Below are 15357 nucleotides of genomic sequence, written 5' to 3' on the forward strand. Positions count from 1 at the left end.
TGTAGATGAAAAATTCTTTACACCTAAAACTAGTTCAGTTACTGTTTTGGGGATGAGTCTACTACAAATGATTAAGAATATACTTTCCTGCTTTCCAAGATCTAGATGCTTTTAATAATAAATAACAACAACAAAAGGTCTGAAACTCCAAGGCAAACTCCAATGAAAGCAGAAATAGGGAGGCAAAGTGCTATGGGCATATAGAAATAAAAACAGAAATCAATATTATGGCAAAGTTAATGAAATTCAAGTCAGAGTGAGGTTCTGGGACTGCTTACTATCTTTCTCCATCCCTGGGAACTGCCCCAGTTGGTGAATCATTCTGGAATTCGAATCTCTTTACCTATGAGATGGATATGGAGGAAAATTGGGAAAAACAGAGCTATGCTCCTTTGCTTGTGTCTACATTAAGACATATATATCTTTCATTCCGTGGGAAAACATAAGTTTAATTGAACGGATACAACAATAATATATCAAGAAAAACCCCACAGAATCTAGGAATTAAAGATGGTTTGGACTTTTCAAACGTCTGTTGCTCCATTTTGAACCATCTTCTTTGTTCATTTTACTCCTAATCTAAAAACTACCCCCAGGAACATTTTTACACCTTCGACCTTGCCTGAACCAGCTCATTATTAGCTGTGAAGGAGTTTGTAAGATTAAATACCAAAGTTTTTTTTTTCCCTCTTCTAGCCATTTTACTAGTTTTCTACATCAAATTCTCTCTCCTTAAACAATAGTTCTTTGTACACTCTAAGCTCTTGTCTCTACTCTCACTGCTTGCCCGATTTTCCAGTTTCCATGCCATTTTAATAGGAATTTTAGGACCACTCTTGCTTTTACTCAAGGGTCCACACATTAGGACATCTAAATACTTCCCCTCATCTCCCCAATCTCACACATTCTTCCATCCACCCTGCAATCCCTCCCTCAGACTCTTGGTCCATATGGATTTAAGACTCCTAGTGCTTTGTAAAGCCAATAATTGATAATAAATATCTATTATAACAGTGCCTGGCACTTGGTGACACCTAGATGACCATTGACAGTTACGATGATGTGAGAGCCACCTGCAATATTGGGATCTTAAGACCAATGCCATAGGGGTCATGGAGAGAAACACCTGGGAGAAAGTTTGTGACGTGTTCACCCAGGGCCTGACCCAAAGAGATGTTCAACCAATCTTAACCAAATTATTATATACCATGCTTTTAAATGTTTAAGCATTTTAAATTATTTCTTTCAAAAGTACACATCCTACCAAGAATAAAATTTAATGTACAATTCTGAAATACTATTTGATAAGAGGGAGAAATTCAATGTTTGCAATATATACTAATAGTAATGATTGCAGGTTTAGAAGGAATTCTTGTCCTTCGGAATCCTAATACTATAAATTTGATACCAAATATTAATAAATAGGCTTTTGCTAGTGGATATCAATTCTTTTTGAATTTCCATGCATGCATTATTATTTTGGCTCTTTAGTTTTATATCTAGAATATGTTCATTTTTAAAAAAGAAAGGATGAAGCAGGTAGATTATATTGCTTGCTGCTTCTAATTTAACACCAGAAGTTTGACACTAGACAGACTTAGCAGGTGGTAGTTGGTAAGAAGAACTTGAAGCAATATAGTTCATTGTATTTTAAGAGAGAGAAAGTATTAATTGTCTGTGCCAATGTGAATGAGGAATGGGAGAAATTATAGAGAACCTAGGGCTTCATTAAGACCTGGCTTGGTCCAATTGCTGTTATGAGAAAATTAAAAATAAATGGACAATAGTTTCCACCTCTAAAACATATTATATGCAGTACATACTTTAACCTAGTTTACAATTTACATTTATTATGCCCAGTGAAACCACAAAGCCAATGTTTAATTTTACAGTTTAAAGTCACACATAGGGGAAATGCTTTACAAAATAAGATATTGTTCCTTAATGAAAAATATTACAGTATAGGTCCCAAAAGTCTCAGTTCAAGTGGTTTACGTGAATAACAGAGTTGTTGTGGAATGCAGGCTACAAGACACAGTAATGCTTTCAATAGTCGTTTCAGATTTGAAATTTGCCAAAGCTGAAGAGACATTTGAAACAAGACCCGTCTTAGTTTTCCAAGATTGTTTTTGGTTTTCCAACAGCATTATATTTACTGAAAAATGCCAACACTTCTGGAAATTTGAGTGTAAAAAGCAGCTTACATTTTACTGCTTGTATACAGCACGTAAATCTTCAATATTTTACTCTACCTTGAAAGCATCTTTCAAGATTTAAGAATCTCAGTTCTATCTATTTTTATTACCTGACTTGATTCACAGACTCTAATATAGAAACCAAATATTCGTGCCAGTGCCTACATCAAATCGAACATATTCCCGCAATCTGTTTAGTTATCTGCAGTCTATTTACAAGCAAGTGCATGATTTGCTCTGATCAGTGTGTCACACTAAAATGTAAGCAGTATTTGTTGACTCCTACATTTATGTCATGCCGGAGTGTGTGATGCAAAAATACCATCCGGAGACTTTCTTAATTCAAAGTCTAGTTTCACAAAGTCACACAGAGTATTATATTCTATCCTAGATATACTCAGCATGGGGTGAGTGTTTTTCATATGTTGTGAATTGTTACAGAAAAGATGGAGATATAGTAGCCAAGTGTATGTGTGAACATAAAATATTGCAAAGCTTAAAGTCCAGCTAAATATACACAGAAGTTCCTTTGTGTATAAGAAACAGACAAGTTTCTTTGAAAGGAATGCTGATGGCTTAGTATGTGATGGAACATGACATCTAAAAGTGGGCTACACCAACCTGATGCTCTTCAAGTTTGGACGTCACATTAGGCATCCTCAATGTACATATAGCTTATGTCATTAAACACTGCCAATCTGAATCACCATTAAATACAATTTCCCAAACTTTGAGTATCAAGTTGTGCCCAAGCTTGACAAACTGCTTAGAGTTCTTTCTTGCAAATTGAAAAATCATGTAGAATAAAATAGTAACTCAGAAATACCACACTTGGCAGTTGGTCACTGAAAATGTTAGCACCTTGATAAAGATTACAATTGTTCATTGGATGTGCCAAAGGAAAAGTAAAAGAAAAAAATGCCCTGTTTTACTTATAAATCACAGTTTTCCTCACAGTGTTAGACTTGGGTCACTCTGATGTGGCAGTGCCTTATAGGATGATGGGCCATTATTTATTTTTTTTCATTTGACCTATGGCAGTACACATGGATCAGCCAGTGGAGCTATGAGATAAGGACCACAGACAGCAAACTTACTCTTAGTGCTAGAATATTAAGAGGGTGCAACTAACAGGGTTAATGAATGTGTATGTTTCAGTCCTACTCCATTTTAAAACCAGCGTTTTCTAACAACAGATTCCTTTATCTTTTCTACAAAATCTGCATTAAAAATTATGATATAATGGCACCGGAAAAATATTTGCCAGGTTGAAAGCTTTTCTGATCTAAACACTACGTATATTCTCATTTTCTGGCTCACTAATGCATGGGTTGGTGTTTCAATATGTTCTCATACATTAATTGAATAGAACACAAAATTATGTGGTATAGACTGATGTGTTTCATGTGTTATAACTTGAGCAGTCATTTCTGTAGTTCATGATAACAGGGAGCTATTAGAAAGATTGTATTTTTCAGTGGGCTATTGAGCTAAGTTGATCTACCTGTCTGACGATCTAAAACTACATGTTGTTGACAAATAATAGAGAAAAATAATAGAGAAAACATGTAAATTCCTTTTCTGTGTGTCTGTATGATAGATCACCTTGATCCTGTACTTGGTTCTATTATAGCTTTGGATGGCCATTTCTGTCTTCAAGGTCATTCATTTACTTTGTACCTTTGAAATGTTAAAAAAAATAAGGTGTTTTTATGGCTTCAAGTTTAACTACTAATAGATTACTAATAGTCACCAATCATAGCAATGAGATTTCATACTCAGCCATAAACTATTAGCAAAATCCAGCCATTATTAAATTCAATCTTATTTCACAAACAGTGAACTCTCAGTTATAGCACAAGTCCTGAACTTCTTTGACTCTGGCTGTTGTCCTCACCTAAACCATTACAATGACCTTGTCCAATGAGGAAGGAGTAAAGGGGAGAAACATCAGAACCAGAGATTGATCTAGTCAATTGTGTATCCAAAGGTGCTTTGCCTTATTGCTATGACCAGACTGTGAAATCATAGTCAGGAGCAAGCTGGTGTGCTCAGAGGTGTCCCTGCTTGTCCCAAGTCCTATTATCCCTCCAAGAGATTAATTTGTAGTAGTAAAAAGTCATATTGTATCAATGGAGATCCCAAACTTGGTGAAACAGTTATGACTACAAACATTTGAATCATTTAAATCCACTTTGTTTACTCTCATCTATAGAATCTTAAAGATACTAGAGACTGAATGATACTAATTTTAAGGAGGGTTTCTAGAGCAGCAAAAGACATTATTTGGTTTTATTATCATTGATATCACTTGGAGGCTGTGATGTATCAACAGCTCCTTGTCCAAAGTTCATCAGTGAAGCTCATGGACCTGATTTTGAATTGTGTCTTAGCTTCTATGGGAAGCTTCCAGGCTACCTATATATCCTAGTTTAAAACTTAGACCTTAGTTGCTTGAATAAATGCTTTTCTTATCTGAAGCTTGGAAAAATTAGTATTAAATGGAATCCAAAAGACCTATTAATATAACTACAAGTGATGAACACTACTGCCATGGAAGATTAAATTTAAAACTTACTTAGAAAGAAAAGGGATAGGTATCAGAATAAGAATACATGAGGAATATATACATATACACCTGTTTCACACAGAAAGCTTTCTGTAAAAAAAAAAATACAAAAGCAACCAGTGCCGTATATTATGTAAACTCACAAAGTGTACTTTATACACAAACATGAAGCATAAATTAAAAAGTAGGACAACAGCAAAACATCTTAAATATAGAAGAATTTGCACATATTTTTGTTAAATAAGAATAAATAATTTTATCACACAAATTTACATACCAGTTGCAAAAACAATAAATTACTTTTTTTTTCAGTGCTGCAACTTTTTTTGTTTGTGATTAATCCCTTCATTCTTAATGTGCTAAAACTGTTTCCACAGGAAGGCAGAGGAAGTTGAATTTGCTGAATAAATTAAAACAATGTCCTTAAAGCTCTAAACAATAAGGGAGGGCTTCGTTTGACTTTTTTCTGTTCCCGAAGAAATAAATGCTATTTTCTTCTGGGCTCCCTTAGTATTTAATGAAACAACCTGGAGTATTTAGTTTTGTGAGTGAGATTAGATTCTTACCAACCTGAGCATTTTTAGACAAGTTTTTTTTTTTTTTCTTTTTAGGAAGTAGCCCCTAGCATCCTGAATCCTACGCTCTATTCAAGATGTAACTATGGAAAGGTAAAAGGCATAATCCAATGTGAAACTGAACTGAATTATCTTCATTATAGAGGATTTTCCCTTTGCTCATCATTCTCTATGTCTACCAAACATTCCATTTCTCTGAATTTCAGTTTCCAGTCTATAAATTTTCTCAGGAGTTTAGACATACATTCCTTAGTCAGTCTGTTGATACCCATACCAAACCAAACCAAACCAAACAAAAAACCCTAAAGGAAACTCCTTAAAAGCATGGAATAGTGGTTTATTTGTTCTAAGCTCTCTAGGGTTGCTCCCATGAGAAGTGTAAAACTTTAATATTTGGGGAAAAAATGAATCATTGGTAAATCATATTTAAAAATCTATGAATACAGTATGGAGAAGCAGAGTAGGACACAATCATGTTTGCTCTTCAATTATTTTTTAATGTTGCTGTCAATATAACCACAAAAGATAAAAAAAAAATTGTCATAGTTTAAGTACTTGATTCAAGTTATTCTGAATACTGGAAAAAGTAAAGTTGGTCCTTCTCTTAATTCTCTCTGCATAGTCAATGGTCGGTGTGATTTTTATTTTTAATTTGTTTTTCTGACTGATATGAATAGCTTTGCTCCCTGTCCCTGATATCTGGTACCTTTATCAAATGGAGGTTACCAGTCTTGTATAGGCCTCCTTTTTCTAACTGGTAATTTATTAAGAAAAAAGGACCACATCTAAAGCAAAGTCAGTCTATGAAAATCCAAAGGATGATTAACAGTTTTGATTTCTTAATGATTTCTTATGAAAATACTTAAAACAGTGAGACATCCATTCCCCTGGTCTATTGAAATGAATGTGCTATATAGCAAGATCAATTACATAATCCTCTTATATTAAAAATATCTTATAATAAAAATAAACTCTCATGAGCGTAAGGAAACTCAAACAATAGTTCCCTAATATCCTTATATGCAAATCTTTACAAATAGGCACATTTGGTGTGATTATTATAAAATTTTATAAAAACAAGTAGCTTTGTGATATTTCACAAAGAAAAAGAAAAACCAAATGAAATGAAATATCTTAGGTTTTCTGAGCTATGGGGTAGAGGGATGCAGTTTACTGTCTATGAGATTTTTATGCAGATGACTGTAAAAGTTTTCCATGTCTAACTATTCTAACTCACAACCTACCTAGACAGGCTATGGAAATAAGAGCAGACTTTGCAAAGACCATCACATTTCATCACTCAAACACTTACTGGTACAACCAAATGCTTTCTAATTGGGAAAAATCTTAAGTACAGTCTAAGTATACTTGGATTAAGAAAAAAAGACAATGCAAGGAATTATTGCCTATGGTGTGGAAACAGTATTATTAATACTAACCATTTTTTTTCACTAGCCACATTAATGATAACCACTTCTAGATATGGCTAACTACCAAGTCAACAAGAAGTACAAAACATTGTAGGTCCTACAGAACCCTTGAACAAAACAAACAAGCAAAAACAAAATGCATTTTAAAGGCTCGCTGGTAAGAGGTATACCAGTGTTGAAGGTGATAGAAAACTCTTTGCTGTGTGTTCTGAATGTATATTACACATTGTGAGATATCAGATGGGAACCATAGAAAGAGAAAGCAGTTGTGAAAATATAACTTGAAAATATGGTGAAGCATGTATTTGTTTTCTTTTTAAATTCTAACAGGAGGAAACTAATTTTTAGACTCGATAACATACACACACACACAAACATTTCTTCTACCTCCTAATTATGCATTAGTTTGGCTGGCTGCCTGAAAAAATACAGGCAGTCAAAGGCTTAAATAAATGGACCCCTGTATGTATTTAAATGACTAGATATATTGAGCTTCTTTTTTCTTTTCAGAATTTCTCAGAAGATTCTTGCTGTCAAAACGGTTTTTGACGAAAATTTTATCTCCTGTAGTCTAAAGATATACTAAATCTTTCTTAAAACAGCAGCAAGTTCTTAATTTCCAGTAAAACATCCACAGCTCTTTCTAGAAACTGGAAGGAGTGGAAACAGCTGCAGACCTACTTTGGTCAAACACTTTTTTATAGAAATATATATATATATATATATATATATATATATATATATTTTACTAGAACCAAGTGATATAAAGTGACATACCAAGGAAGAATGTATTTACAAACAGTAAAAATAAGCTACTGTGTGAATAATATGCACGAAAATGATTACGATGCCTTTGTAGACATTCTGTAAGAGGTAGGTGACAAGGGGGAGACTGCTCTGCCATCTTCAAATGTCCCCTGATTCTACATTCATCAGTGTTTTTGTATTCTTGTAGGCCCAGGGGATGTTCAATAACTCCCAAGTTTTTCTATATTCCAAGGTCACCACTGTCCCATGAAGCAGTGCACATCTTTATTTGGTCGCTGAGAGCAGATTCTGCCCATAATCGGACTCCTGTTGACAATGACCCTGAAGTGTGACTTTCCGTGCTTTCGGTTGACCTCGTGTTCACCACGACTGTGTCAGTGATGAATCATCCAGTTGTCTCTGCAGAAGATCATAACCACAGGCTAACATTTCTTTAGCAAACATTGCTTAAATGCAGAAGGCCTCTGAGAGAGAAGACATCCCTTTGCTAACTTCCGGTTTCCATCCTGGCACTGCACCGTCCTGGTGTGCCAGCCCGTGTCACAGGTTCTAGAACAGGCGAGCCAAGGGCCCGTCACCCACTGCAGCTGTGGAGTAGGCGATCCCACTTTATTGCTGCTGTCGCTAGTGACAGAGTTTACTTTTGGAGTGGACTTCTTGGGAACAAAAAAACTGTAACGGACATCTAAGGCTTTAGTTGGGTCTGTTGCAAGAATCTGTACGATTAGAATTTCCTTCGTGGCTGAGTAGCCCATCCCATGTAAGAAGTCATCCCTGTGGCTCCAACCACTATAGTTCATGACTGTTCCATTGATGTCAATGATGGTTTCCGAAGTGGAGATCATGTACTTTCCATTGATAAGGTACTCACCGTTTTTCTTCTTCAGGGCTAAGTAGGCAGTGAATCTAGTCTGGTCTTTGGCTTTGAACTGTCGGACTTTTATGTGAGTCGCGCCTTCCGGGATCCTCACAACATCAGTGTAACCCTTGCTGGAAGCAGGAATGTCCACAGGGGAGAGAGAAAAAAAGAAAGGGGAGGAAAGAAAAGTAAGTAAATGCTTAACAAATGGATAAACAAATAGAAATTCTCTAAAAGTCTCACCTTACCTTAATATAAAGTTTTAATGTATTAAAAAACTTCATTTTAAATTGCCTTCAAAAATTAATTTTCTTAGAACAAAATAAAATTGCAGTCAGACTATCACATTGTATACATTTGTATTATGATGTTCAAAATTAGGATGATGTTAACAACCTGCCTTGGTTTTAAAAATTATACTACCTTTAGTTAAAGATTTACACAAAAATCACACATCCTTATCAAATCTTATCATCTTTACAAAGCTACTTTAGGTTTTTTCTGGCACAAAATGCCCGTAAACACAAACCAGCAAAAATCTACCCTCAATTAATCTCATAGAAGTCTTTCAATGAACGTTCCTCAAGCTTGTTTGCATATTAAGATCATATGAGGATCTTTTAAAAATTTCAAAGCCTACAAATTTAAATCCCCAGACGCCAGAACAGTTAAATCCCCATCTTTCAGGATGGGTCATAGGCAGCAGTACTTTTAGAGTTCCCCACACTGTTCCAAGGTGCAGACTAGTTGGGAAACCACGGATTTAATTATTTGTTGGGCTATAGACAGGTTAGAGGCTCTGACGCCATTTCTACTAAAACTCTGGATTTCCTGAGGCAAGACAGAAAATAGAACATAAAATTCTTTAACTGCGTAACCGTAGCTTACCAGAATCATCAAAGGACAAAAGAATCCTTAATGCCGTAGCAAATTTCCCTGAAAGCTTAGGGTCTGCAAAGTGTTATGGTCAATTGAGCGATGCTTTATGGTGAGTGACATATGAGATAGATCTCTAATGACCCATCATCTGCTCAGGAAAATGGGCAAAGGCATAAATATCTCTGATACCCATAAGGTTGCAGAAAACACAAGGACAGAAAGGTTAATTAAGCACCAAGGGACTAGACCAGTGGGGAGGAGTCATCTTTTGCCCAAATCTTTGCCTAAGTAATTTCACATTAAGGTCCTCATATATTTTACTTTCCTAGTTATTTAAATGGAAACAAATACTTTACTTGTGCAGTTTGACGGATGTGTGTGAAATTTAATTATTCACTTCTGAATTCTTACTAAAGTTTAGAGGATACGGGATAACGGATTCATATATGTAAAATCCAAATGTGTTACCCACTCAAACATTTCCTCTGAATTGGAGAGGAGGCTTATCCCCAGGGAAGGCCCCTTTCTATTGGGCATCTGACCTACCATGATGGCCAGACAGGTGTCAGAGCTTCCTACTGTGTTGAAGAGAGAAGATGCAATGCTGATGATGCTGCTTATCTATTCAATTTGAGTCATTAGCTTTTTTTTTTTTTGGTCGCACCACTTAGCTTGCAGGATCTTAGTTTGCCGACCACGGATTGAACATGGGCCCTCAGCAGTGAAAGCCCGGAGTCCTAACCACTGGACTGCCAGGGAATTCCCTAATTTGATTCATTATCTTAATTTTTCTAATACATTTGGACTAGATTCTGTCACAGGATTTTTTTTTTTTTGAAGTATCTAATATTAAGAGATGAGATGTTTCTACAATGGCTTCAAACAAAGCCAGGAGAAAACATTCCATCTTACCTAAAAAGTCTATAACGTGGAGATGTTTTAAAGTATTTGCACAAGTTCACTCCAGAGCTAATGAGTGGCAGTTCTAGGCCTCTCGACTCACACTTTATGCTCCTTTTACCATGTCCCCATTGCATGAATCCCTTCCCTCCAACAACTGTACTTCATAACAGTTAAAATAAGTTCTGGTGACGTTCAGAGTTTAAATGATACCAAACAGAGTGTCAAGAAAGCAAAGAATATAGGGTAAGGGAATTAGACGGGAGAGCCTTTTTTTTAATCCTGTTCTTAGAGTCTGACTCATGTTCACGAGAATCGCTGGGAACTCTCAGCACTGCGCAGGCCTCAAACTGAGCTTCCAGAGCCACTGGGAAGTATGAGGATTCATGCCCTGATTTCTTTTCTTTTCTTTTTTTTAAATATCTTTATTGGAGTAAAATTGCTTTACAATGTTCTGTTATTTTCTGCTGTATAACAAAGTGAATAGGCTATACATATTCATATATCCCCATATCTCCTCCCTCTTGCGTCTCCCTCCCACCCTCCCTATCCCACCCCTCTAGGTGGTCACAAAGCACCGAGCTTCTCTCCCTGTGCTATGCGGCTGCTTCCCACTAGCTATCTATTTTACATTTGGTAGTGTGTATATGTCCACTCTCTAAACTTCGTCCCAGCTTACCCTTCCCCCTCCCCATGTCCTCAAGTCCATTCTTTACGTCTGCATCTGTGTCTTCATTCCTGTTTTGCCCCTAGGTTCATCAGAACCATTTTTTTTTTCTTAGATTCCACATATATGTGTTAGCATAAGGTATTTGTTTTCCTCTTTCTGACTTACTTCACTCTGTATGACAGATTCTAGGTCCATCCACCTCACTACAAATAACTCAAGTTATTGTTTCTTTTTATGGCTGAGTAATATTCTGTTGTACATACGAGTCACATCTTCTTTATCCATTCATGTGTTGATGGACACTTAGGTTGCTTCCATGTCCTGGCTATTGTAAATAGTCATGCTCTGATTTCTTGTTGTTTTAGTAAAATAGGTTTCCCTTTGTACTCTTTATTCATTTTCTTTGCACCCTTCTTGGTATTATTTACACTTTAGACATTAACCAGCTTCCTTGGCTACCATGAATGAATGCAGATGTTTTCATATAACTATGAAGTATGAAGTGTGGCTGGCAAGGCAGGGGAATCTTCTTTTCTTCAGGGCTATCTCCCCAGTACAAGAACAGTACCTGCCATGAAGGAATACATGCATTCTTACATACTAAGCATGCTGCCATGGAAGGGACATTCTAGTGGGGTGGGGCTTAGACCCCCAAACAAAATATGTGACAATATCTGTTGATTAAGAGCTGTGAAGAAACAGAGTAAGAAGATAGAGGAACGACGAGGATGGGGGAGAGATGCTCCTATTCACTTTTGGAAGCCACCACCTTTTTGGGGGGCGGGTGGTGGTGACATTTAACAGACATCTAAAGGAATTCTAGAGGAAGCACTGCTTATTAAGTGTTAAAAATTGTTCCAGGCAGAGGAAATAGTGCACATGCTGCCACTTGCCATGTTTGAGGAGTGTTGGGAAGTCCAGTATGTTAGCGCAGAGCAAGGGAAGTGGCCAGTGTAGAAGGGACTCAGAGCAGGGCAGGGACCAAATGTTTTAGCATCTCACAGGTTATGAAGAGATCTCGGACACTGACTCTAAGTGAGAAGGTAGCCATTGGAGGGTTGAGCCCAGGAATGCCACCATCTGACTTAGGTGATAAAGTGATGGCTCTCTCTGCTTTGTGAAAAAGAGTCTGTGAGGGGCCAGGGGCCAGGAGACCCGTGGGAAGACAGCTGGATTTGTCCAGGCAAGAGACAATGACTACCAGATGGCAGTGCTTCTGCTTGTGCGGTAAGGGGCAACCAGATTCTGGACATATGTTGGAAGTAGGACTGAGAGGATGTGCAGATGGATGGATGTGGGGTGTGAGAGAAAATGAGGTGTGAAAGATGACGCCAAAGTTTTGGTACTAGGCAGTAGAAGGACTGAATTGCCCTTTACTGACACGAAGAAAATTGAGGGAGGAGTGAATTAAAATTGGATCATATCTGTGAAGAGGTTTGAACTTAGTGCAGTAGTTTAATATGCATTATCTCATTTGGTCCTCACAGCAACATTCATTTGCAAGATAATTACTATTATTTCCATTCTACTCTCAAGGATGCTAATTGTAAAGAAGTTGAGTGACTCTTCAAAGATCACATAGCTAGTGAATTACTGAGCCAGAGCGTGATTGCAAATATTCCAGCTCCAAGATCAATGTTCTCTTTTATCGATCACACTAGGCCAAGATAATTTATATAGGATACTCAAACAGGTCATTTGTACCACATACTATAATCTTGGTCAAATCAATTTGCAAGCAGTTATGGGGGATCCTGCTTGTTGCTATCATGAATGTCTTCCTTCCCCTTTTCAGGTGACATCAAATATGTGGATATTTGTTGTAAATAAAAAAGCTTAATGCTAAATTTAGCATTATAAAAAGAGGTTTATAAGTTGATGTAGGAAGGATACACAGCATACAGTACATAAGGTAAGGTATTATTTTTAAAAAAATAATTTTATTTCTCATTTGGTTCCTGAATTTTTACCCTTCTTTCTTTTTTGGTTTCTTTTTTTCTTTTTTACTAATGGCCTGTGCATCCTATTTTTATGACCTAAGCTATAGCCTCTACTTTGGCATTTATCAGCCAAGTAAAACTGAGTAAGTCTTAAACTTTCAGAGTCCCAATTCACTCATTTGTAAAGCAAAACGTTAGACTGGATCATTTCTAAGGAGCCTTGAACCTTTGAAATATATTAAAACGCAGGATATAATTGGACTTGCAGGGGTTTTGACCTAGATGTCCCAACACAATTAGATGAATAATTATTATATCACTAGCAAATAGGATTAGTAATGCATATTTTAATACAGAATAAATTCTCCAGCCATACTTTTTTTTATCATATCAAAGGTCATTTCTAGTTTTTTACATTACCATGGCGATTGTTTTAAGAAATTCTTATTGTTGACTTGGTTTGTATATTCCTCTCCAGTTAAAGACAACACAGCACATATATCAGGAATACAGGTGAACCTGACCAAGACCACTCAGCATAAGAGTGGTCTGGTGAAGAGGAAAAACAATCCTGCATTCCAGCAGACTCTTTAGCTGACTCAGCCATCCTAGCTGATAGTATAATATTTCACGCCAGAAAGTGGTAAAGCAAGAGTGTAATCAGGACCATAAGAGGAAGCAGAAAACTGACATTATTCTTTACAGAGTAGATATAAACCAGGATAGCTGTCTCAAAAACAGGCTTGCCATCTACACTACTGCAGATAACTTACATTTTGCATTGAGAAATGTTTTCTCAATAAAACTACAGCCTAATGAGAATGTATTTGTAAAAAAAACAAAACAAAACAGTAGTTACGTTGGAAACCAGCCATCTCTTCCTAAATGGTGTTTCAGAAATAACAGATCTGCAAGATATGGCTAAAGTGGAATGTCACAGACTTTTTCTTTGCCTTTTTCACACTCTGTAAAACCTGGACCCACGGCTACTGCAGTTAATCTGCTCGCAGAGGTGCCATGGGTTTCCAGTCGGCATGCAGAGCTCATTTCATGTCCTCTCCTTCCCTTCACTTCTCATATTCATAATGTGTAACTAGGTCCTGGCTAGATGTCCTCCCACAGATAGCTTATGATGTAACACGAGTTCTCCTTTATCAATTTTGCAAGAGTCTAAAGCTTCGTTCAGATCAGATAAGGGCAATCGTTCTCTCACGTTACCTTTTTTTATTGAAGGTTCCAATCACCTTTGTGCAGCTGGAGTTGTCTCCTCCACACACTCCGCACTTGTCATACTGCAGCTTCGAGCCAATGATGCCGTCACAGCCTGTCCTCACGCACTTTCCCCGGACGCAGACGGAATTGCTGTATGGCCTGCATTCCGTTCCATCGGTCACCTAAATAATGAGAAACACGTTAGCAGTGGGAAATACTTGGGCCTGCGTAGGTGGGTTCTTTGATAAAATTGCAAGTTCTAATTTGGGAGTTTTAAGTTTGATTGGAATGGCTAGTACTTTGGAAACTAAACAACCAATCAAAAAAAAAAAAAAACAAACCCATAGTTTCCAGGAGTATTCAACTGAAAAATTCTTGACATGTTGGCAGAAAGAAGAACTGGGATAGATTGGGGTTATGCCCTTTCTCTCTTCTTTATCTCTTGAGCTTAATTCCAAATGTGTTAGGAGACCCGAGGTCCTTGTCTCCATTTCTGTGTGGGTAACACGTTCCCATGGTATAGTCTTGCCTTTTTATTGCTAGAAACAATCTTTCACTTAGTGTGGGACTGTCTGTCACTTGTGTGGAGAGCAGAATACGAGCAGGCTCACGAATGCAGACATCCTTTTTGTTTACACAATTGTTTTTTGTTAATTAATTTTATAGTTGATTTACAATTTGTGCTAGTTTCTGCTGTGCAGTTAAGTGAATCAGTTATACATATGCATTATATCCACTCTTTTTTAGATTCTTTTCCTATATAGGTCATTACAGAATATTGAGTATAGTTCCCTGTGCTATACTGTAAATTCTTGTTAGTTATCTGTTTTATATATAGTAGTGTGTATGTGTCAATCCTAATCCCAATTTATCCCTTCCTCCCTCCCCTCTTGGTAGTTTGTTTTCTATATCTGTGACTCTATTTCTGTCTTGTGCATAATTGTTATTACTGTAACAAAATTGAAAATCTACACTGGACAGTCACAACCTTGTAACGGTTGGAAAGCATTCCCTATTGTGTTGAACTGTGAGACACTGAAGTAGAGACAATTTTGTGTAAAAAAGAAGTCTGGGAAGGTCAGAGAAAAGTACTTACTGGAAAAGACTGAATATTTTTGAAAAAAAAGAATTAGCATATATTTAATAAGCTAGTTACAAAACACTATGTATATGGACTCAGTGGTTTGTGCATATAAGTATGTATAAGTAACATATATAGTCATATGTGTAAACATACATATTTTGTATTTGTGTATATACAAAACTCTTTCATATAAGTGTGTGTATATGAGGGTGTATATGTGTATAAAGTGAGGTAGGGTATTCTTCAACAGGTTAACAGCTCTCTAAATGATTATAT

General features: G+C 36.7%; 1 protein-coding gene across 1 annotated transcript in view; it reads right to left on the bottom strand.

Moving 5' to 3' along the window:
- Positions 1-1860: 1860 nt before the first annotated feature.
- ADAMTS5 (ADAM metallopeptidase with thrombospondin type 1 motif 5) overlaps positions 1861-15357 on the bottom strand; it is a 50359-nt gene continuing 36862 nt past the window's right edge. Inside the window, exons 7-8 of the mRNA XM_004264487.4 lie at positions 14004-14179; positions 1861-8527 (exon numbers count right to left, since the gene is read on the bottom strand). Of these exons, the coding sequence (XP_004264535.1) occupies positions 7960-8527; positions 14004-14179 (744 nt within the window). The 3' untranslated portion in view covers positions 1861-7959. The remainder of the gene's footprint in view (positions 8528-14003; positions 14180-15357) is intronic.

This window comes from Orcinus orca, chromosome 5 (assembly GCF_937001465.1).
Source record: "Orcinus orca chromosome 5, mOrcOrc1.1, whole genome shotgun sequence".
Taxonomy (NCBI): Eukaryota; Metazoa; Chordata; class Mammalia; order Artiodactyla; family Delphinidae; genus Orcinus; species Orcinus orca.